Source organism: Mytilus galloprovincialis, chromosome 6 (genome assembly GCF_965363235.1).
Source record: "Mytilus galloprovincialis chromosome 6, xbMytGall1.hap1.1, whole genome shotgun sequence".
NCBI classification, from domain to species: domain Eukaryota; kingdom Metazoa; phylum Mollusca; class Bivalvia; order Mytilida; family Mytilidae; genus Mytilus; species Mytilus galloprovincialis.
The window spans coordinates 94826928-94852753 of record NC_134843.1 but is presented as its reverse complement, the minus strand read 5'-3'; the positions used below and the strand labels follow the sequence as shown (position 1 = coordinate 94852753).

The 25826-nt window shown below is 32.0% G+C and overlaps 1 protein-coding gene across 1 annotated transcript; it reads right to left on the bottom strand.

Moving 5' to 3' along the window:
- Positions 1-766: 766 nt before the first annotated feature.
- Positions 767-25317, bottom strand: LOC143080778 (sodium-coupled neutral amino acid transporter 7-like). The gene is made up of 9 exons (XM_076256806.1): positions 25053-25317; positions 22432-22553; positions 19059-19257; positions 17748-17889; positions 14880-14972; positions 7834-7891; positions 4007-4266; positions 3125-3324; positions 767-2793 (listed from the first exon to the last, which is right to left on the bottom strand). The coding sequence occupies exons 1-9, from the start codon at positions 25165-25167 to the stop codon at positions 2597-2599; spliced, it is 1386 nt and encodes a 461-aa protein (XP_076112921.1). The 5' UTR covers positions 25168-25317; the 3' UTR covers positions 767-2596.
- Between the last annotated feature and the right edge of the window lie 509 nt (positions 25318-25826).

Sequence of the window (25826 nt, the reverse complement as noted above, 5' to 3'; positions counted from 1 at the left end):
TGACAAGGGAACGTCACCATCTAAAAATGGATAATTAACGATAGGAAATGAAAAATCATCTCTTTTATCATAAATTGTAGTATTCAGTTTTCCGTTAGTGATATAGATATCAAGATCGAGGAAAGGGCAGTGGTCATTGTTAGTATTAGCTTTATTTAAAGTAAGTTCAACAGGATAAATTTCTTTAATATACATACTGAAGTCGTCATTATTGAGAGCCAAAATATCATCCAAATATCTAAAAGTATTATTAAATTTGTTTATCAGATGTTGTTTCGATGGGTCTTTGCTTATTTTTGTCATAAATTGTAACTCATAGCAATACAAAAACAGGTCCGCAATAAGTGGTGCACAGTTAGTCCCCATTGGAATTCTGTCAATATGTCATTTTGTTTTTCTTTTTCAACATAGTTGCTGATATGTATTGTGATTAAAATTACAGCACATTGTATACTGTTGTTTCCAAAATTGTTGTCAATATAATGGAATTTTAGGTGACTGTCATACAAGTGAAATGTTTAGCTAGGTTCAAAACCAGGTTTTATCATACATTTTCTTCAACAGAAACTGCCTGTGCCAAGTTAGGAATGTGACAGTTTTTTTCCGTGCATTTGATTTGTTTGAGCTTTTGATTTTGCCATGTGATAAGGGACTTTCAGTTTTGAATTTTCCTTACAGTTCCTTTACAGTTCCTTATTTTTGATATTTAACTTTTCAATAAACATCTATATAGGTTAAAAACGACTGTGATATAAAGATCAAGACATCAAATTAAATTGTTTTTATATAAATTATATGTGCATAAACTAAAACTAAAATCATACATATTCAAATATCACAATTATTGAACAGTTATTGCATATCATTGTAAAGTTTGTGCTACATGCACAAAAATTAAACAGATTTCACTGTCTGTCAACTGACATTTAAAGTGCTTGGTTCCATAAATAAAAAGAACACAAAGTATATTGAAAGAAAAAGATAAAATAAAATTGCATTTAACAATGGTAACTACAACATTTACAACATTTAATTATTTTACTGGTCTCCAATCGTGAACCCCTTTGATGAATTAGATAGAATATACCCCTTCATCTGTTACAAATGGTAGAACTCACTAAACATGATTAAACTATTGTTTCATATGTTTACAAACATGTTAACTGGGGTATTAACAATTCTTTTAATATCACTACAGTCAACAATTAGCCTATTGTTGTGGCTCACTTAAAAAAAATAGAATTAGCACTAAAATCTCACTTTAAATGAATTAAAAATATAAATTGAGAACATAAACATGCAACATTGATCAGGATATTTTGATGCTTTACTCAAAATGTATGGTGGAAATTTGGAATGTAAATTTTTTGCACATTAAACTTATGCATCAAGTTAACCAAAATATGACTACCACCACAATTTATAGTACCTTGAAATAGATGGTCAAACTGTGAAATTAATATTTAAGAACCTTTTTACAAAACAATCACTATGGTTTATATAATAATGATTTAATCCACAATAAAAATTTGGAAATTTATAAAGGGTCTCATGGACTATCTCAGTACAATACAAATTTAGATGATACATTGCTTCTTTTTATGAAGTGAATGGCAAATCCTATGATAATAAGTTCTGTAACCATAAAACGATAATTTGTGGTATTTTACAGGAAAACTGAATTATCTAATATTTAATATGCAATGCAAAATAATATACTTTAAATAATAGTTACAGCCAGTTGGGTTTTAACATCTTTAAAGCTTAACTTACATCTTACTTATAATGTGTAACATTTCCAAGTACTAGTACATATTACCAAAAAACAATAATAAACTAAACAATAATAAACAATATCTCTTAGAAATACAATAGATCGATTGGCAGATGAAAACAGTTGAAATGCCCATTATTACATAAGACTAAATCATGACTTATAAAAAAATAGCTTGCACTAATATTACTGCCATATCAAACATTGTGTATATATTGTGAACCATATCAGTTTTTAATGCTGCATATGTCCAATACAAGACCATACAATATTTTGACTATGCATGTACGATAATGCCCATTAGAATATATATTCGTTTGATCATTAATGGGCTAGACAATATGATTATTTGACCAGAATGTGGGTTTTTTTTCAATAAAAAAAAAATTTCACTAGCAGGTTCACGAAGCTCATACTATAATAATTCTAATGGTAAACTTTGATAAGCATCAACATATGTCACAGTTAATGGCTGTAGTTCCGACATCTTACCAAACTTCTTGTTTAATTCAATTGACAAAAGATTGATTACCAAATGTTAATCATTTTCGTAGTTGGGAAATTGTGGTCAATATGGTGAGGTTGATTGAAAGTATTTATCTTAATATGAAAAAAATCCGATGAAAATTACATAATATTTCTATTATCTAATGCAGATGTTTGTCAGCCAGACAATAGAATGTTCTTTGTGCAAATCATTCATTCTGGCAGTTTTATGAAATAGATAGTGATAAAAATTAATGGCAGTAAAAAAATCACAGAAATGAACATTATAACTGTACACAATAAAGAGACATGAGTATTCCTTTTATAACAGACTAGTTACATGTTACATGTATACTTTGATTTATCTGCCTTGACACCATTCTTATCTGCTATAACAGACTGTGTAAGTGTCAAACCAAATATAAAAGCTCCTATTAAAATGAATGCACAGGCAAATATGGCTAACCCTTTTAATCTTCTCGTCCAGATTCCATCGTCTACTAGATTCTGTACTGCTGACATCATACACATTCCTGTTTAAAAAAAGACTGTATTAGTTTTAAAAAGTTAACTTTCAAAATAAAATGATAAAAAAAAAATCAATAGATTTAAGAAGATGTGGTATGACTGCAAATGAGACAACAAATGACACTTTCTAAAAGGAAACTGTTATAGGTCAAAGAGCCTTCAACACAGACCCTTACACAGTTCAATTACTCTTGTTTTAAATGAACACTTGTCTTCCAGTTGAAGTTTATATGTACACATCTAATTATTTAAAATTAAATTTCAGCTTTATCATTTTATTGGGTTGTTTTTGAATTGACAGGTGCCCTATAATTTATTTTATGTATACTTTCTTACCTGGGAAGATAAATATAAAGACAGCAGCAAATGCCCCGAGTATCTGTATAACTACACCTATATTAGGTATAAACACTGCTAGTAGTAATGTCAGTATGAACCAGACAATAGTAACTATAATACGTCTATTCCTCTCAGAGTCTTCTATCTCATGTAGGCTCATTTTCCTGATATCAACCCATAAACTGACTAAGGCAGCCCTGAAATAGGTATTATATAAAAGCATGTTTAATGATAAATAATAACAAAATTTCATACTTGCTTTTGATTACGATTAGAAATAAATACAGTAAACCAACTTATTTTCGCGAGCGATTTAGTTTCGCAACTTTCGCGAGTAGAAAAATGACGCGAATATAAATCGTCGCAAATATGTAAAACTTGAATCTTTCCTTATTAAACTACATCAAGTTTATCAGAAAATCGCCAAATTAAATAGCCGCGAAGTGGTCTAAAAAGGGTAAAACGCGAAATAAAGTATCCGCGAAAATTAGTTGGTTTACAGTAGTTTGCATGAAAGAAATAGGTTCATGCAGCACTATTGATATGTATTGCTGTTTTCCTGTCGAAATTAACATGCATTTCTTACAATCATAGTACCTTTGAATCCTACAAACTTAAGTGCATAAAAAATATACATAAGGATAACTTTGAATCCTGGTATCTAAGATGAGTTAACTTATTATTAAATAACTATAACCAGTCTTGTACCCAGGATCTTTTAAGTATTGCAAAAATTATGGCAGGATATATAGGTTTTTCTTAATTAAAAACTTGCATTTTAAAATTTGGTAGTATTATTAAATGCCAACAACCTATATCAGATCTTTGGCCATTGTTCAACAGTTGCAATAATAACTGAAGTTACAGTACTGTACATACCTTCCACAGAAAAGTAGAATGGGGTAGGTGGTATAAGTCTTGAATGCAATAAGTATCACAGCTATTATCACCCATATATCTGGATCATATGACAGTAAGATGTCTGATGTAATGTTCTCACCAAACGTCAAATACCCACATACAGCCGTACCTGTATAAGTCACTATACATAATAACATGGCACAGGATATTGTTTTGGAAAATTCCTTCAGATTTCTATTCTCCATACAGGAATATATAGGTATAATACTGACATGGCACTGAAAATATAAATCTTAAGAGCTTATAATGTTTTTTATTTTTTTATTTTTATGATATATAGACATACATGTTTGTTTCATGCTCATCCCAAATACACTTATCTTTAAAAAACGGTAGAAAAAATTAGCTACCATCAAAGGAAAAGGATCATAAGAAACAAAAGGCTCTCAAGAGCCTGAATCGCTCACATGGTTTTTTTCTTAAATTTTTCATCAATGCTTATTTTTGCTTTTCAATAATATATCAATGAATGGCTAAAACATTCCATTTAAATGTTCTTTGAATCTGTCATATTGTCTTCAAAAGCAAATATATGAATTTAACCCCTATGTTCCATTTTAGCCCTCGTGGCTATGTTCCTTGATGTACAAAAAAATAAAATATAAAATTTATATTATACACTCTGATACTCATTCGGCCTAAGTTTGGCTGAAACTTGATTCAGCAGTTTCAAAGGAGAAGATTTTTTAAAGAAGGCAAACTAGATGAACAAATATGTTTTTCAACGATAATAACTCATAGAAAGGTCAATGCAGTTTTGGTCATATAAACTTATTTGTAGATCTTACAGTTTATCTTTATCTTCAGTAATATGCAAGATAATAAACAAAAACTGTAACATACCTTAAAATTACCAATTTAGTGGCAGCAACCCAACAATTGATTTTTGAGATACGATTGCTTTTAAGCAATTGTAGACTTATACCATTGACTCAGGGCCATGCCCTCATGTCAACTGTTTTATTCTAAACATCAAGGAACATCTCAGATTCTTGAGATTGTCTTGCTTTAAATGGTATAAAAAACAAAAGGATTGAATTCAAACAACTGTCCTATAATGTTCTTCTCATAATCTTCATGTTTTGATATTTCCCTTGACTTGTATGAGTGTTTTTATCAACATGGGAAATCAGAATTAAGCAGTATTTATAGTTAGTGTTTTTAAGAAACACGTCAGGGGAATTCATCAGTTTTCATAACATGCAAGAGTTCTCTGAATTCCTATTGATAAATCTATTTCTGTCATATAAGAACTGAAGTGGAAGGTATGTTTAGGTAATTATGTGCATGAGTATAGTTTTCTTAACTTGAAGGGGTATCAGATTGATTGGTTGCCCTGGATTCCCCACTCCATTGATTAATTTGAAACTCACAAGATCCTTTCTATGTTTGTCTGCTATTGAGGGTTATTGTTGTTGCATAATTTTAAATCATATGCATCATTTAAATTAAAATAAATGTAGTCCAAAACGTAAAGGTGTAACTAGAACACCCCTTCAGCCAAAAATGGAGTCTTCCATATTATTGCTTCAAGTTGTCTCCCTTCCGTAAGTAACTTTCGTCAAACATATCGTTTGAAAAATTAATTTTCTCTGTCGATAGATGTCGTATTATATTAAAACCGATCGCAATTTAAACAGAGGAATGTGTACGGAAATGAGTCATGCCCACTGACCCAAAGAAAATTAAATATTTAAAGAGTTAGGAATGGGGTTCCACCTAGAATTCACGTAGAAAAATAGGTGATGAAGTACGAAGTGAAATACCTTCTCTCACTCTCAGTGACTGCTGTGGAAAGTAAACTTGGAATTGATAGTACAAAAATAAAACACAATACCCTAAGTACATTGTTCATACACTTGTATTGAGGAATGATTGGCTATTTTTAAAGTTGAATAACTATTCAGTTTAGGCCAATTAAAATTAATTGATAGATTTTCATCCCCGCCCGCCCCTCTGAAATCTTTCCGCCCCGATTTTTTTTATTTTTGAAAAAAAAAAAACGATTTCCGGATTTTGTTCATTTCCGTTACCGGTAACCGTCGATGATTTTGTTTCATGTAAAACTTCCTTTCTCAAATTTCGGTTTTCGTATTTCTCGTATTCTTACTGAATGATTAAGTCCATATATTCTGCTGATCTATGATGACAACATCATTTCCCGAGAATAGAGATTGATTACGAGAAGGGCGTGAAATATTCGGGTTACAAGTAATACGATGTGTCCAAGAACGCAAATCGCCGTACGGTCACAAATGACACAAATGTTTGTGAGTAAAACACCTTGGATTTATTTTATTTATGCAATGACTTTGTGTCAAGAAATCTGGCCTGTGAATGAAACCCAAAAGCGTTAGAATCGTGGAACACATTTGACATGAATAAAGAAATTAACACAAGCATGAACTTTTTAGATTGTTGACCGTATAATTATATATTGAGTTAAAAAAAATCGACAAACATACGCATTTTTAATTTATTAATTATAGCAAGGTCTTAGATTTAGATTTAGCCTTAATTTCGTTTTTTGTAGAAATAGAGAAAACAACCTCTGTCCAATACCCACGATAGAGTCATTAAACTTTATGTTCTACATTGTAATTGTATTTGCATCTTGATGATATTAAGGACCAACCCTATTATTTAAACACTGTTTGAGTTTTCATTTTATGCTGTACTTTTCGTACTTTTGTTGAATACCAATGCATTTGCTTCATTTTATAAGAACAACAAAACATTGCTTAGAAAGCAAAATACATTTGATGTAGGTAATCCAACTGAAGAAAGCATTTCTCCACATTTCTGCTGTTTACTATAAATTAGGTTTCTAAAGCGGCAATTACATGTAGCACAGTTGTTGCCAATCAGAGATATATATTTATGAATTTGAAAAAAACGGCACCAGCATATGGAGTATATGTGTCGCAATTGATACGTTACTTTAGAGATAGCTCAAAATACGTTGGTTTTGTTGAACGAGGAATACTGCTTTCTCAAAAGTTGCTAAGACAGGGCTATGAATCAATCAAATTAAGGTCATCACTCAAGAAATTTTATGGTCGCCATCATGACAAAAGTGTGTCAGAAATCATATCTCAGTGATATTCTTCCTCAGTCATAACAACCTTTCATCATTACCGAACTGAACAAAGAAATAACATGACGGGTGCCGTATACGGTGCAAGAAATGCTTACCCTTCTGGAGCACCTGATTTCACTCCTGGTTTTTAGTGGAGTTCGTGTTGTTTCGTACTTCTTATCTGTAACCGTTGATGTAAATGTCTTTGGTTTTATAAGTCTTTGGTTACTCCTTGGTTTTGATTGTTATTGTCTTATACACGATACCTTATGGATGTATTATATATGCTTATTCGATTACAATTGCATATATGAATAACACATGACAAGAAGGTTTCATATGAAATAAAATTTAAAAAATAAAATCCTCCCACCCGCCCCATTTTTTTCAAAAATTTGGATGAAAATCTACTAATTAATTTTAGTTGGCCTTACGTAAATTACATTTTACGAGCATTTTACACGTGCAGTTGAATTATTTTTGAAAATAATACTAATACATGTATCAAGGATTTGTATAGTTACTATACAAATCCTTGCATGTGTCAATGAAAACAATGGCAATCGTATCCCTCAGAGCAATCTGCTCTTTGATCTTACATCTTAATGATTGTGAAAGTAAAGTGTATAAGGAGGAAAATTAAGAAACTGAGGAGTATCAGTAGCCAAAAGGTCTTAAATAATGGTTTATTACTACAATAACTTACTTGGTAAGCAAAACATATAGTTGGCACAACTAAAAACACATCAATAAAGTGGTCTGGCCTAAAATGTAAATAACATAAATAATTAAAAGATGTGGTTTTTTTCTTAAATTAAATTATTAAATACATGGAGGTAAATTATATAAATAAATTATATACAGGTTAATAATAATACTAGACTATAACTTTGGAGTGGAACTCTAGAATACAAAAGGACATGATATAATGTTTATATCGTAATTATAAAGATTTTGTGATAGATCTAGTTATCACTATTTTGTTCATTTTTCTTTTGCAGTGTTCTAGGATTTTTTTGGCACCTTGACTTACCACGGGTAAGATCAATAAAAAAATTACTTACCCACATCTAAAAGTTAAATCCGCCAACCAATGCGGACGGCGCTTTGCGCCGTCCGCTGCGGTGAGCTTTAGGTCGCCGCCCTTATGGCCGGGGGTCTGGGGGCCGCTCAAGGCCCCCAGAAGCTCTGGGATAAATGATGCAAAATCCTGCATTCTAGCCATTTCCTGGCACCTTTTTCATGCTTCAGAAAGTACCCTTTTTAGCTCACCTGGCCCGAAGGGCCAAGTGAGCTTTTCTCATCACTTGGCGTCCGGCGTCCGTCGTCGTCGTCCGTCGTCGTCGTCCTGCGTCCGGCGTTAACTTTTACAAAAATCTTCTCCTCTGAAACTACTAGGCCAAATTTAACCAAACTTGGCCACAATCATCATTGGGGTATCTAGTTTAAAAATTGTGTCCGGTGACCCCGCCAACTAACCAAGATGGCCGCCATGGCTATAAATAGAACATAGGGGTAAAATGCAGTTTTTGGCTTATAACTCAAAAACCAAAGAATTTAGGGCAAATCTGACATGGGGTAATATTGTTAATCAAGTTTAGATCTATCTGCCCTGAAATTTTCAGATGAATCTGACATTCCGTTGTTAGGTTGCTGCCCCTGAATTGGTAATTTTAAGGAAATTTTGTTGTTTTTGGTTATTATCTTGAATATTATTTCAGATAGAGATAAACTGTAAAAAGCAATAATGTTCAGCAAAGTAAGATCTACAAATAAGTCAACATGACCAAAATGATCAGTTGACCACTTTAGGAGTTATTGCCCTTTATAGTCAATTTTTAACCATTTTTCGTAAATCTTAGTAATCTTTTAGAAAAATCTTCTCCTCTGAAACTGCTGGGCCAAATTATTTGAAACTTGGCCACAATCATCATTGGGGTATCTAGTTTAAAAATTGTGTCTGGTGACCCCGCCAACTAACCAAAATGACCGCCATGGCTATAAATAGAACATAGGGGTAAAATGCAGTTTTTGGCTTATAACTCAAAAACCAAAGCATTTAGAGCAAATCTGACATGGTTTAAATTGTTAATCAGGTGAAGATCTATCTACCCTGAAATTTTCAGATGAATTGGACAACCTGTTTTTGGGTTGCGGCCCCTGAATTGGTAATTTTAAGGAAATTTTGCTATTTTTGGTTATTATATTGAATATTATTATAGATATAGGTAAACTGTAAACAGCAATAATGTTCAGCAAGGTCAGATTTACAAATAAGTCAACATGACCAAAATGGTCAGTTGACCTCTTTAGGAGTTATTGCCCTTTAAAGTCAATTTTTAACCATTTTTTGTAAATTTTATATATCTTTTACTAAAATCTTCTTCTCTGAAACTGCTGTGCCAAATTGATCCAAACTTGGCCACAATCATCTTTGGGGTTTCTTGTTTAAAAAATGTGTCCGGTGACCTGGCCATCAAACCAAGATGGTCGCCACATCTAAAAATAGAACATAGGGGTAAAATGCAGTTTTTGGCTTATAACTCATAAACCAAATAATTTAGAGAAAATCTGACATGAAGTAAAATTGTTAATCAGGTCAAGATCTATCTGCCCTGAAATTTTCAGATGAATTGGACAACCTGTTTTTGGGTTGCGGCCCCTGAATTGGTAATTTTAAGGAAATTTTGCTGTTTTTGGTTATTATATTGAATATTATTATAGCTATAGGGGTGGAATCAGAAAAAATGAAGCAAAAGTGTGACATGGGGGGTCCAATTTCAAACTTAATATTTTGTATTTCTTTTTGTCTTGCCCTATTACCAATACTTTAAATTTTATAATTCCAAAGTTTCAGGCCGAACGAAACAGACACATTGAATAATCTTAAATTTTAATAGCATACATCTCAAAAATATTTAACAGAAACCATACTACTTAAAAACAAGTTTGGTAATAAAACAGTCAAGAAAACATTGCTCAGACCTTTTCCAAATGAAAGTCAATATAAAAAGGAAAATTTTAAAACCAAAATTTCCATCTTTTCTGCTAAATCATATAATAACAATCAAATTGAATAGCTTAATTTGAAAAAAATAATAGTAACTAGTGATTGAAGTTTTTGCCAATAAAAAGAATCTTAATATATTTCAGTTACAATAGTAAACTTTGAAAGCCCTGAGATTTTGTGATCATTTGCAAAAAACAAAATGTCATTTCATTGTACCGTTTTAATGTAATTGTATGTAGAAAAAGCCTTCTATTTTCAGTATTTTGTCACACTCCTGACATATTTTATAAAGATTGAAAAATGCTTTAAACTTTCACAAAAAATCACTAAACACATTGCTATATCATTGATTTCAATTTCTGATATCTTTACCCATAGAACAGGACTTTCTTTTTAGGACCATTTAAAAAAACACAAAGAGAGGCACCCCAAAATGTCAGGAGTGTGACAACTGTCTTTAAACATCTACCAAAGAATACAAAGGACTTAAATGTTTTATTTTTTTTATTTTTCAGAAGTGGCTATTCCAAAGAGAAGAAAAAAAATCATTACCACTGTGATATGTTTATATCATAGATGTGGGAGTGCATTATATATGTCAGGAGTGTGACGCTTTTTTAAGGCATTTTCTGTCAATTCATAATTTCACAAGAACAAGTTCCACAAGTTTCTTTGTGTAAGAAATGTTAAAACCAAGTAATATTCATATCATTTACCTCTTAAATGTGTTATTTATCATGATTGTTTTGGCACAATCAGTTTTAATTAGTCATTTTTCTATTTTTTGTGCACTGAGTAATGCAAATTTATCAAAGGAAATAAGTGTGTACAACTATAATATCATATAGGAAAGTGAGGAAATGAATTTTGTACAAAATAGAACAATTATTTTGATTTAAAATGGTATATTTAAAGATGTTTCAAGGATTAACCATTCAGATGTAATTCGTCACACTCCTGACATGAATTTAACAATTTAAGAAAAATATGAAAATTAGCTTTATTTTTAGGACAGATAATTGAAAGACAGCTAGTAAAATGAAGAAACTTTTGGTAAACCTTCCATTCCTTAAAACATCTACCAGATTTGCTGAAATAAGCAGGGCAAAATTTTCTAGAAGAAATGATTCAAAGAAAGAGACTTCGAATGAGAGAACTCACAAATACTGGCTGAATCTGAAATTAAAAATTGATCAGCGGAAGTTGGACCATCTTAAAATAAAAACCTATAAAACCAAGCTAACAAAAAAAAGCTTAAAGAAAGAAGAACTTCAAATTCCAAATTTTATAAACAATATAAAGAAAAACAAAGGCAGTGGCAGAGAAACAGTAGAAAAAAAGGAAGAAAGATAAAAAAGAAGTTGGGTTGAATAAGGACTTAGAATCGAACAAAAACAGCTCAAAAATTAAAATGAGAACAGATCTGTGACTGTGTCAGATTCCAGATCTACAGTGAGAAAACCTGCACAACAAACAAGAAAACAATTGCCACAAAACAAAAATGCTTATAAATGATCCCTTCTAGAAGGCCCTTCTGGGTGTAGCATTTTTTATGATGTGTTTCAAAGAACTCGTCCAAGCATTTGGGTTTTGTGGCAGTTGTTTTCTTGTGTGTTGTGCAGGTTTTCTCACTGTAGATCTGGAATCTGACACAGTTACAGATCTGTTCTCATTTGAATTTTTGAGCTGTTTTTGTTCGATTCTAAGTCCTTATTCAACCCAAATTCTTTTTCATCTTTCTTCCTTTTTTTCTACTGTTTTTCTGCTACTGCCTTTGTTTTTCTTTATATTGTTTATCAAATTTGGAATTCAAAGTTCTTCTTTCTTTAAGCCTTTTTTTGTTAGCATGGTTTTGTAGTTTTTTATTTTGTTTAAGATTGTCCAACTTCCTCTGATAATTTTTTAATTTTATATTCAGCCAATATTTGCGGGTTTTCTCTTTCCAAGTCTCTTTCTTTGAATCATTTCTTCCAGATAATTTTGCCTGGCTTATGTCAGCAAGTCTAGTGGATGTTTTAAGGAATGGAAGATTTACCAAAAGTTTCTAAATTACTAGCTGTCTTTCAACTATCTGTCCTAAAAATAAAGCTAATTTTCATATTTTTCTTAAATTGTTAAATTCATGTCAGGAGTGTGACGAATTACATCTGAATGGTTAATCCTTGAAACATCTTTAAATATACCATTTAAATTCAAAATGATTGTTCTATTTTGTACAAAATTCATTTCCTCACTTTCCTATATGATTTTATAGTTGTACACACTTATTTCCTTTGATAAATTTGCATTACTGTGCACAAAAAATAGAAAAATGACTAATTAAAACTTATTGTGTCAAAACAATCATGATAAATAACACATTTAAGAGGTAAATGATAGGAATATAACTTTGTTTTAACATTTCTAACACAAAGAAACCTGTTGAACTTGTCCTTGTGAAATTATGAATTGACAGAAAATGCCTTAAAAAAAGCGTCACACTCCTGACATATATAATGCACTCCCACATCTATGATATAAACATATCACAGTTGTAATAAATTTTTTTCTTCTCTTTGGAATAGCCACTACTGAAAAATAAAGAAGAAGAACATATTTAAGTCCTATGTATTCTTTGGTACATGTTTAAAGACAGTTGTCACACTCCTGACATTTTTGGGTGCTTGTATAGAAGTTAATCCAATATGTGAATTATGCACCTCAGGATGTCTGTATAGCCTTTTATGGATAGCTTATAAATGTATACAATAAATACTTACCAGTTTTACACACAAATACTCCTTTAAAATACAACCATAACACTTTAATTTAGAAATTATCAAATTTTGCCAATATTAATTTTTGGTACATACCTTTTCACAATGTATATTTATTTACATAATATTTGTGCAATGATAACACCAATCTATAATCTACAAAACCTAGTATTGAAGAATGATTATAAACCATCTTCATATACATGCATTCATCATAATAATTTTTACTCATCATGTAAATTATTAAAAAAAAATCCTGTCACACAAAAAGCGTCACACTCCTGACAAATTTGACATGTTTTTTTAATAAAACTTTTGGCTGGCACAAGATATCTAAATGAAATTTGGCTGCAAGTTAGCTGGTATTGAACTTGTTGGTTTGACATTTAATTTACTTTCCTAAATATAATGGGGGAAACAATATGCCCCAATATGTTAAAATCTTCATTTTTTCTGATTCCACCCATAGGTAAACTGTAAACAGCAATAATGTTCAGCAAAGTAAGATCTACAAATAAGTCAACATAAACGAAATGGTCAATTGACCCCTGTAGGAGTTATTGACCTTTGTAGTCAATTTTCAATCTGCTTCCTTTGTTTAATATTCACATAGACCAAGGTGAGCGACACAGGCTCTTTAGAGCCTCTAGTTTGTGATGTCAAATGATGTTTTGTATGAAGCAATGATGACTAAAGTGTATTGAAAAGTATTTGAAATATATGGCTTAATTGTAACTATATACCTATACCACCAGAAAAGTACATTGAACTATAACAGTACTTCACTGACTTTCATACCAATAATCCACTGTAAAAAAAATAAGGGACTTACATGCAACTCTTTTTAAAAATCAGACATGCTCTTTATAAAATACTGAATATTTTTCAGGCTGATTCACTGAACATTAATGATTAAGGATAAGTCATTTGTTGCACATAGATTTTAAATTTAAAAACTTTTATGACATGCTTTTAAATTATATGTTGTGAAGTTTGTCTGAACAAAGCTGGATTCGGATACGATTGAATTTTGTACAAAATTTAAAAAAAACGATTTCTTACTAAATTTGACAAATATGTTATAGTTATTACTATGTCATTTATTAAGAGCTATAATAAATGCAACTGTAAGTTTATTTTCCTCTGATGACAAGAAAAAAAATCGTTTATGTCCCGATTTAAGCACCAGTTATCAATCCGGATTTTCCGATTTTACCGACACCGTGACCGACTTTTAGAATGATAGAAGAATGAGGTCTCTTTTGCGCTTGATTACACCTAGTAAACGAGTGCTTGAATAAAAGCGCCGATAGACATCGACAAAATCTTCGATCTTTTATCAAAGTTTTTTCTCGTGATTTAATAAAAATAAAAAGCAGATATGGGAAAATTGAAGAGGACCGGGAAATTTCAAGAGTTTTTCGGCTTCCCCGAACTTGAAAATTGACTTACCACCGGGTGACAAAGGCTAAAAAAATGACTTACCCGTTGTCCTAATCCACTTACCCCGGGTAACGGGTAATGGGAATCCTAGAACACTGTTTTGATCTTTTTGGTGATAAATTTTCATATCATGATATTTGCTTGAGATGGAAAATTATCGCTAAAAACTAAGGAGCCATGTGGCTTTGCTAATGAAATTAACAACGTCGTCATAGGTAAAATAACGATAAACAGATTATCATTGGTCATCTCAACTAGATTGCTTTTCTCACTTTCGCTGTGACCTGCTCAAGCGAGAAATCAATCTCGTTGAGATAACCAACGATAATCTATAACTCTTTTAAGATAATTACTAGTCTTCAACCAATATACTAAATAAGTATACTTAGCAGAGAAATGTTATGTTTTGAGAGAAGACAATGTTTCAAATGAAAGTTATTCCTAAATGCTATAAATATGTGTTTAAATGCAGTTTAGTTTAACAAGTCAGGTCAGGATCTCAATATATGATAGAAGTGCTGAAATTAGAGATGCTTTACTTACTTTGTTTTTATAGGGCCTGGTGGTTGATGGTAAGTAAAATATTTGACAAAAACTAGAATCTCAACATACAATATGGCAACCACTCCAAACATACTGTCAAAAGAGAAAACCATAATGAATTATTTACATTTACAATATTATGTGTCAGTTCATTACAACTAATAGACTTCAAGATAATCAAAATATAATATGCTAAATCTAACATTCCAGGTATTGTTATAGATATGTGATGTTTCCATATATCTTGAGCACCATATTCCTTACCAAACATTCATGAAATAATTATTTTCAGATAATTTTTCATATCTATGACAAACTGTGCATCTTGTTTACACTGAAATCTACCAAACACTACCTAATGCATAAAAATGCCAATAATCACTTTGGATGATAATTTATGTATGTTTTATTAAGAACGTTGAAGAGTGTGTATATTTCCTTGGTATAGAAGGCTATGAAGCAATCTTCATTTTTGGCAATTCAAAAGTTGACACTGAAATCAGTTAATTTTATATTAAACTTCTTGCTTGAAACTAGAGGCTCTAAAGAGCCTGTGTCGCTCACCTTGGTCTATGTGAATATTAAACAATGGACACAGATGGATTCATGACAAAATTGTGTTTTGGTGATGGTGATGTGTTTGTAGATCTTACTTTACTAAACATTCTTGCTGCTTACAATTATCTCTATCTATAACAGTACTTTCTGTGGAAAATGTTATTGAAAATATTCAAATTTTAAGAAAAATTGTTAAAAATTGACTATGAAGGGCAATAACTCCTTAGGGGGTCAATTGACTATTTTGGTCATACTGACTTATTTTTAGTTCTTACTTTGCTGTACATTATTGCTGTTTACAGTTTATCTCTATCTATAATAATATTCAAGATAATAACAAAAAAACAGCAAAATTTCCTCAAAATTACCAATTCAGGGGCAGCAACCTAACAACCGATTATCCGATTCATCTGAAAATTCCAGGGCAGATAGATCGTGACCTGATCAACAATTTTACTTCCTGTCAGATTTGCTCTTAATGCTTTTGTTTTGAGTTATAAGCCAAAAACTGCATTTTACCCCCATGTTCTATTTTTAGCCATGGCGGCCATCTTGGTTTGTTGGCCGAGTTACCGGACACATTTTTTTTAACTAGATACCCCAATGATGATTATGGCTAAGTTTGGTTAAATTTGGCCCAGCAGTTTCAGAGAAAAAGATTTTTCTAAAAGATTACTAAGATTTACGAAAAATGGTTAAAAAATGACTATAAAGGGCAATAACTCCTAAAGTGGTCAACTGACCATTTTGGTCATGTTGACTTATTTGTAGATCTTACTTTGCTGAACATTATTGCTGTTTACAGTTTATCTCTATCTATAATAATATTCAAGATAATAACCAAAAACAGCAAAATTTCCTTAAAATTACCATTTCAGGGGCAGCAACCCAACAACGGAATGTCCGATTCATCTGAAAATTTCAGGGCAGATAGATCTTGACCTGATGAACAATTTTACCCCTGTCAGATTTGCTCTAAATGCTTTGGTTTTTGAGTTATAAGCCAAAAACTGCATTTTACCCCTATGTTCTATTTTTATCCATGGCGACCATCTTGGTTGGTTGGGCGGGGCACCGGACACATTTTTTAAACTAGATACCCCAATGATGATTATGGCCAAATTTGGTTAAATTTGGCCCTGTAGTTTCAGAGGAGAAGATTTTTCTAAAAGATTACTAAGATTTACGAAAAATGGTTAAAAATTGACTATAAAGGGCAATAACTCCTAAAGTGGTCAACTGACCATTTTGGTCATGTTGACTTATTTGTAGATCTTACTTTGCTGAACATTATTGCTGTTACAGTTTAACTCTATCTATAATAATATTCAAGATAATAACCAAAAACAGCAAAATTTCCTTAAATTACCATTTCAGGGGCAGCAACCCAACAACGAAATGTCCGATTCATCTGAAAATTTCAGGGCAGATAGATCTTGACCTGATGAACAATATTACCCCGTCAGATTTGCTCTAAATGCTTTGGTTTTTGAGTTATAAGCCAAAAACTGCATTTTACCCCTATGTTCTATTTTTAGCCATGGCTGCCATCTTGGTTGGTTGGGCGGGGCACCGGACACATTTTTTAAACTAGATACCCCAATGATGATTGTGGCCAAGTTTGGTTAAATTTGGCCCAGTAGTTTCAGAGGAGAAGATTTTTGTAAAAGTTAACGCAGGACGAAGACGGACGACGATGACGGACGACGGACGCCAAGTGATGAGAAAAGCTCACTTGGCCTTTCGGCCAGGTGAGCTAAAAATGTTATTGCTTCAATGCAATGTTCCCTCTTTGAAACAAATATGGTTGGGTTGTTGTCTTCTTGCCACATTCCCCATTTCCATTCTCAATTCTATTTTTTATCATCACTTTTAGGACTTTTCTCTTTGTGAGTTTTCTTGTACATTAAAATTGTATCAATGATCTTTAAGCATGTCAAAAAATGCTTAAACCCTGGGGGACTAAACATGCTAAAGAATTAAGTTCTTTAGTAGTGAATATACAGTTTGGATCTATGTCACCTGACATCACAGACATGGGGTATCATTCTGTTCACAATTTACATTAGTGTATTAATTGATTTTTATTTTAAAAGTCTAAATGATATATCAAAGGAAGTGCTAAACTAATAAATTATGATACATTCATTTTGAACGTGTTCTGTATATTGAAGACCCATTAGTGGCCTTCAACTGTTATCTGCTCTTTGATTGGGTTGTTGTCTCTTTGACATATATTCCCCATTTCCATTCTCAATTTTAAACTATACAAAACAATGTGTCCCTATAACATAATAAATATATTTATACCTTGGATATTTAAGAAAATCAATCCTTTTAGGAAAGCATATAGGTAGAATAAATAAGAATGATGTGACACATATAGTACTGATTCTGTCCAAATAAAAGGGATGCTCCTTACAGTAAACATCTTTGGCAATATACAGTAAAACTGAAATATACAAATAAAATATCTGCTATTGTTGTATTTTAATTCATATGATTTTTTTTTTATTTGGGTTGTCCTGGTATTTTATATTTTGTGTAATGTACAGATCAGCATTAATTAACTGTCATTTTAATATTAGCAGAATAAATTACATACTGATACAAGAAAAGCATTTCACTTGGAATGATATTTTTAGTGTACCAGTAAGTTTTCTTATGGATTTTTTAAAATGCTCTTATGATTGTAAAATAATGTTAAGATGTTCATCACTGCCAAACCAATTCTACAACAAGAATGTGTCCATAGTACACGGATGCCCCACTTGCACTATCATTTTACATGTTCACTGGACCGTGAAATTGGGGTCAATACTTTAATTTGGCATTAAAATTAGAAAGATCATATCATAGTTAACATGTGTACTAAGTTTCAAGTTGATTGGACTTCAACTTCATCAAAAACTACCTTGACCAAAAACTTTAACCTGAGCTTTACACTATCTTCTTCTTTGTTCAGTGGACCATGAAATTGGGGTCAATACTTTAATTTGACATTAAAATTAGAAAGATCATATCATAGGGAACATGTGTACTAAGTTTCAAATTGATTGGACTTCAACTTCATCAAAAACTACCTCGACCAAAAACTTTAACCTGAAGGGGGACAGATGGACGGACGAACGAATGGACTGACGAACGAACAGATGAACAAACGAACAGACAGACACACAGACCAGAAAACATGATGTCCATAAATAAGGCATAAAAATAGTATTCAATTCTTATAAATATATGTTTTTATGCTACAACCATGAAATTAATAGTTATATTGAAAATATCTTATTCATATTCCTTTGGATTTTTGTAATGTTTTTCTGAGAAGCATGTTCTATCATAAATGTTGCATTTGATTGGGAAAGTATAGATTCTTACGAAAAACATACATGTAAACTGTAAAGTCATTATTACAAATTGTTTGACGTATGCATTCACTCTTTCTTTCTGTCATAAAATATTCACACAAGCTTTTTTCTAATTTCTAGACTAACACAATCACATAATGCATGCAATCAATTACACTGATACTGCATAAAATTGAATGCCTCAAATATTTCATTCTAAAAAGAAGTGAAGCAATATCTTACATAAATTTTCAGATTTATTTTTACTTACATTCTTCCCACTGGTCTCCTATGATAATTAAGAATGTTATACAAGTTCCAAAACAGTAAGTCATTACCACGAAGGCACACAGTCTCTGGGCATTCCTACCACACACAGACAGGACGACATCCTGGTAGGTGTCTGTACTCTTAATGTCAGAACAATAGGCCAAGATCAGTATTGCAAATACCACAAATACCAAAAATATCTAAAATAAAATCATTTGCATTCTAAAATACTGTAATACATGTACCAGGAATACCAAAAATATCTAAAATAAAATCCCTGACATTATAAAATACTGTACATGTAATACATGAACCACAAACAACAAAGTTATCTGAAATAAATCACTAGCTAGCTATAAAACCAGGTTCAATACACCATTTTCAACAAAAGAATATGCCTGTAACAAGTCAGAAATTTGACAGTCGTTATCCATTTGTTTGATGTGTTTGAGCTTGTGATATTGCCATTTGATAAGGGACTTTCCTTTTTGAAATTTCCTCAGAGTTCAGTATCCTTTTTTATTTTACTTTTCCCTCGCATTCTATAGAATGCAGATCAAGAGCTAGAACACACTATTACTTTTGCAGTCTTGTAATTAACTGCTCCATAGACTTACAGGCAAAACAGCTGATCTTTGAAAATAAAAAAATAAAAAATGTTACATAGTAAAAAAATTTCATGTTCGTATCATGTATGTACTAATGTGAAATTGTGATTTAATCGAAAAAAAAAGTGGGTCATGCCACGAAGAATAAAAAGTAACGTAACCCTGTTTTTACTAGGCCGCACCACTTCCTGTAAACATGATATCCTTCCACTTTCCTGGATTGATATCCCCAAAAACATTCAAGATTTTTTTATAAATCTATATATATGTTTCAATTCAGCATAAACCTATAATCAAATAGGAAACTAGAGGCTCTAAAGAGCCTGTGTCGCTCACCTTGGTCAATGTGAATATTAAACAAAGGAAGCAGATGGATTCATGACAAAATTGTGTTTTGGTGATGGTGATGTGTTTGTAGATCTTACTTTACTGAACATTCTTGCTGCTTACAATTATCTCTATCTATAATGAACTTGACCAAGTAGTTTCAGTGGAAAATGTTAGTAAAAATTTACAAATTTTATGAAAATTGTTAAAAATTGACTATAAATGACAATAACTCCTTAGGGGGTCAATTGACCATTTCAGTCATGTTGACTTATTTGTAAATCTTACTTTGCTGTACATTATTGCTGTTTACAGTTTATCTCTATCTATAATAATATTCAAGATTATAACCCAAAACAGTAAAATTTCCTTAAAATTACCAATTTAGGGGGCAGCAACCCAACAACGGGTTGTCCGATTCATCTGAAAATTTCAGGGAAGATAGAACTTGACCTGATAAACAAATATACCCTGTGTCAGATTTGCTCTTAATGCTTTGGTTTTTGAGTCATAAACCAAAAACTGCATTTTACCCCTATGTTCTATTTTTAGCCATGGCGGCCATCTTGGTTGGAAGGCCAAGTCACCGGACACAATTTTTAAACTAGATACCCCAAAGATGATTGTGGCCAAGTTTGGATTAATTTGGCCCAGTAGTTTCAGAGGAGAAGATTTTTGTAAAAGATTACTAAGATTTACGAAACATGGGTTAAAAATTGACGATAAAGGGCAATAACTCCTAAAGGGGTCAACTGACCTTTTCGGTCATGTTGACTTATTTGTAAATCTTACTTTGCTGAACATTATTGCTGTTTACAGTTTATCTCTATCTATAATAATATTCAAGATTATAACCCAAAACAGTAAAATTTCCTTAAAATTACCAATTTAGGGGGCAGCAACCCAACAACGGGTTGTCCGATTCATCTGAAAATTTCAGGGAAGATAGAACTTGACCTGATAAACAAATATACCCTGTGTCAGATTTGCTCTTAATGCTTTGGTTTTTGAGTCATAAACCAAAAACTGCATTTTACCCCTATGTTCTATTTTTAGCCATGGCGGCCATCTTGGTTGGAAGGCCAAGTCACCGGACACAATTTTTAAACTAGATACCCCAAAGATGATTGTGGCCAAGTTTGGATTAATTTGGCCCAGTAGTTTCAGAGGAGAAGATTTTTGTAAAAGATTACTAAGATTTACGAAACATGGGTTAAAAATTGACGATAAAGGGCAATAACTCCTAAAGGGGTCAACTGACCTTTTCGGTCATGTTGACTTATTTGTAAATCTTACTTTGCTGAACATTATTGCTGTTTACAGTTTATCTCTATCTATAATAATATTCAAGATTATAACCCAAAACAGTAAAATTTCCTTAAAATTACCAATTTAGGGGGCAGCAACCCAACAACGGGTTGTCCGATTCATCTGAAAATTTCAGGGAAGATAGAACTTGACCTGATAAACAAATATATCCTGTGTCAGATTTGCTCTTAATGCTTTGGTTTTTGAGTCATAAACCAAAAACTGCATTTTACCCCTATGTTCTATTTTTAGCCATGGCGGCCATCTTGGTTGGAAGGCCAAGTCACCGGACACAATTTTTAAACTAGATACCCCAAAGATGATTGTGGCCAAGTTTGGATTAATTTGGCCCAGTAGTTTCAGAGGAGAAGATTTTTGTAAAAGATTACTAAGATTTACGAAACATGGGTTAAAAATTGACGATAAAGGGCAATAACTCCTAAAGGGGTCAACTGACCTTTTCGGTCATGTTGACTTATTTGTAAATCTTACTTTGCTGAACATTATTGCTGTTTACAGTTTATCTCTATCTATAATAATGTTCAAGATAATAACCAAAAACAGCAAAATTTCCTTAAAATTACCAATTCAGGGGGAGCAACCCAACAACGGGTTCTCCGATTCATCTGATAATTTCAGGGCAGATAGATCTTGACCTGATAAATAATTTTACCCCGTGTCAGATTTGCTCTAAATGCTTTGGTTTTTGAGTTATAAGCCAAAAACTGCATTTTACCCCTATGTTCTATTTTTAGATGTGGCAGCCATCTTGGTTGGTTGTCCGGGTCACCGGATACATTTTTTAAACTAGATACCCCAACGATGATTGTGGCCAAGTTTGGTTTAATTTGGCCGAGTAGTTTCAGAGGAGAAGATTTTTGTAAAAGTTAACGACGCAGGACGACGACGGACGACGGACGCAAAGTGATGGGAAAAGCTCACTTGGCCCTTCGGGCCAGGTGAGCTAAAAATGAGTACAGAAAAAAATTCAGAAAAAACTGGACTATTTTGTTCCCCTCCATGTTTTGACATGCACTGGAAACTAGAGTTGTAATACAAGACTAGTACCTATAAAATTTGTTTTGATGAGTGGGCCTTTTACAACTTTGACGACTGATGCAGAATACTTACTGCCTGTATAACTACTGCTATCATGACTCCTCCGGCTTGTCTGTAGGAGTCGGGGAAATTTAAAAGTCCAGCTCCTAATGCTGCATTCACTACCAAAAATACTGACGCATACCATGATGATCCTAAAATTAACAACATATTAAACATTAGACATTAGACATGCTAGACAGATAACATAATGAATTACCAAAAAATTAAAGGCAAAACAAGATTATCCTACAATGGTATTAAGTGAACTGGTGATTCAAATATGTAATTTAACAAGTAATTGAAAATGAGTAGAGTTCAACTGATAATCATTGATAATCCAATAAGAAAAGACAAAATTAGGAAGACGAACATTAAAAAGTGGTCAATACTAAACTCTGAATTATACACAAGCAACTAAAATTAAAAATTAAAAAAACAGCCAGAGGCTCCTGACTTGGAACAGGCGTAAAATTGCGGCGGGGTTAAACATGTTTATGAGATCTCAACCCTCCCCCTATACCTCTAGCCAATGTAGAAAAGTAAACGCATAACAATATGCACATTAAAATTCAGTTCAAGAGAAGTCAGAGTCCTATGTCAGAAGATGTAACAAAAGAAAATAAATAAAATGACAATAATACATAAATAATAAGAGACTACTAGCAGTTAACTGACATGCCAGTTCCAGACCTCAATTAAACTGATTGAAAGATTATGTCTACATCATATGAATATCAGGCACAATCCCTCCAGCTAGGGGTTTAGTATCATACTATCATAAAACATATGAGAAGAACATAACCTGTGTCAGGCCAACAACTGTTTTTTTTTTTAAATAAATGTGTTTAGTTTCAATGCAAAGACCCTTTAACATGTTTAAGTAAATCAATATCAAAGCCAAAATATGCAATCTTTAATGACCTGACAACAGTATGGTAACTACAATGTATATATCCCTTCTTAATAAGTCTGTTTAAAGGTTTTGTAAGCTTTTGAGGTGAATACTGACATTTTTGTGCTTTGTAAAGAATATTACCACAAAAGATTGGATGTGAAATACCTGAACCTATAAGATGTCTGCATGACAGCATGTTGAGTTATATTTACGAATTATTTCCTTATACCCATGATAAAATTTAGTAAATGTTTTGACTAGTTTGTGATATCTAAAACCCTGGTGTAATAATTTTTCAGTATTACAATAAAAGCTTTATGTACATATGTAACTTCTTTACACTGCTCTAACTTGACTTGGTACCAGGTTGTCCTATGTAGGTAACCCTTCGAAAAAATATAAAGTTCTGAGTCAAAAGTCGGTAACACGAACATAGTCTATTCTTTTAGAACAGAAAAACAGGATGTCCTATGTAGGTAACATAAAGTTCTGAGTCAAAAGTCGGTAACATGAAAATAGTCTATTCTTTTAGAGCAGAAAAACAAAAATGAATTCTTTACCAGTTATTAATTATTTTTATTGAGATAACTGTATAATAATATCCAAAACCACAAATTAAGATATATATTTATTATTCATTTGGAAAAATAGTTCTATTGAAAATGGGTGAGGGGTACAAGAAATGATTTTACAAGAAACATGTGCATACCATATAAATTTTTTCTTTACAAATTTCTAGGATATTTTTGTTCCCAATCATATATAGTAAGGAAGTTGACAGAATATGCTTTTTGTTCTAACATGTCTTTAAAAAAAATGAGAAAAATCCAATATTTACCAAATTATCAGTATGGTAAATTTGACACAAGAAAGCAAAAGAATTTAATAAAACTTTCTTATATTAACACCAACCTACATTTTTTAAGTGAAATTTATTCAGATTGGTCCACTTCATCTTGGTTCATGTAATGTACAAAATAAAATGTATATAAAAGAGTTTAATTCTGAAACTGTTCATGATTATTCATGATAATAGCCAACAAATGGGTAAAAGTTGATGAAAAATGGGAAAATCATCAACTCTCAAATGGCTGCAGTATAAAAGGAAGTGCACCACCATATGGTATTTTCTCAATGACTAAAGGTTAGGCAGCAACCATTTGATTTTCTGGGGGGGGGCTATGGTTTTTTTTGGAAAAAAAAGTTTGTTTCCAGTTTTTGCAGAAAAAAATAATTTGTTTTTGATTCAGAGAAAAAAAAATTGTTTGTTTCACCCTCAGCTGCCACTATATGTAATGCTAAAATTAAAAGAAAAAAATTGTTTTTGATTTGTCGCGAAAAAAATAGATTGTTTTTTGCCGCAGGCGAAAAAAAAAGTTTGTACAGAAAAAAAAACCATACCCCCCCAGAAAATCAAATGGTTGCTGCCTTACGAAAAAAAGTTCAATTGTCATGATTTTAGAAATGTTTGGCTCCTCAGAGGTGTACATCCTTAAATTAATTAAGTCAAAAAGGTTTGCTTAAAAGATTTGTCATTCTTAGCATTTTAGAAGTATAACTCAATTTTAGGATTGTTATTCATTTTGGGAACTATTCCCAATTTGGCACTTGTTCATCCTGAACATTCATGAAATATTTGCAACTGGACAATTAAAATACTTTGGTCAGTTGTCCTAAACCTATTGATTAATTATTAATTTTGGAAGTAATATAATATTTGCATGGTATAATGGTAATTTAATAAACGTAGACGTGCCTCTCACTGTTCTATTTCCCGAGTCTGATACGTATACTGTATCCAGCAACGAATTCAACTCCCCTTCATCTATACTTGCATTCACTGAATATTGTCTGTTTTGAACTGAAGTCATTTTGAATAAAACAATATTATTTTTCTGTTTTCCGAATTATGATGATTAAGTCATGCTATTAAAGATCTCTCCCTCTGGAACTATATTGTATACATTTTCAAACGATCAGGAGGCAGACATTTTGAACTATCACGTGATAATGACAAGAGGCGTACAGAGAAAGTAAATGATAACAGCATTCTTGTCACTTAATAATCCAGTATTCATAGCAACTCACTACGTTTGCTCGTATATCTTCGGTGATAACCTTTAAATATATACTGATTACAAGTTACATAAAATTATGTCCACTTGTTATATATTTGAGATAAAGTTATTTATTTATTTTTATATATTTACGTAACTTAGTTTTACAAAATACTCGACTCCATGCATGACTGAGATAAAGAAAATTGAAACTGACAAATGTCCCTTATCAAATGTCAGAGACAAATGTACTATATATGTCTCTGTCAAATGTCAAAATCAAAAGCTAAATGACATCAAACTTATGGAAAACATATTCCTGATTTAGTACCGGAATTTCTTTAAATTAAGAAAATGGTTCTTTAAACCCCATTTTTTAGCCCCTCGCTTGCTTGATAATCGTATAGAAGAATTGCTGTCACTACGGCATATGCATGTTTAAATCGGCATATAGCTGGACGATTCGACATCAG

What these genes read in the sequence shown, in the direction of transcription:
- LOC143080778 (XM_076256806.1), bottom strand. Translation starts at nt 25,167, where the DNA reads ATGACTTCAGTTCAAAACAGACAATATTCAGTGAATGCAAGTATAGAT. An exon ending in AGGAGACCAGTGGGAAGAAT is followed by an intron (nt 17,890 to 19,058) that starts GTAAGTAAAAAT and finishes TGTATATTTCAG; the next exon opens with TTTTACTGTATATTGCCAAA. An exon ending in CTTTATATTTATCTTCCCAG is followed by an intron (nt 2,794 to 3,124) that starts GTAAGAAAGTAT and finishes TTTTTTAAACAG; the next exon opens with GAATGTGTATGATGTCAGCA.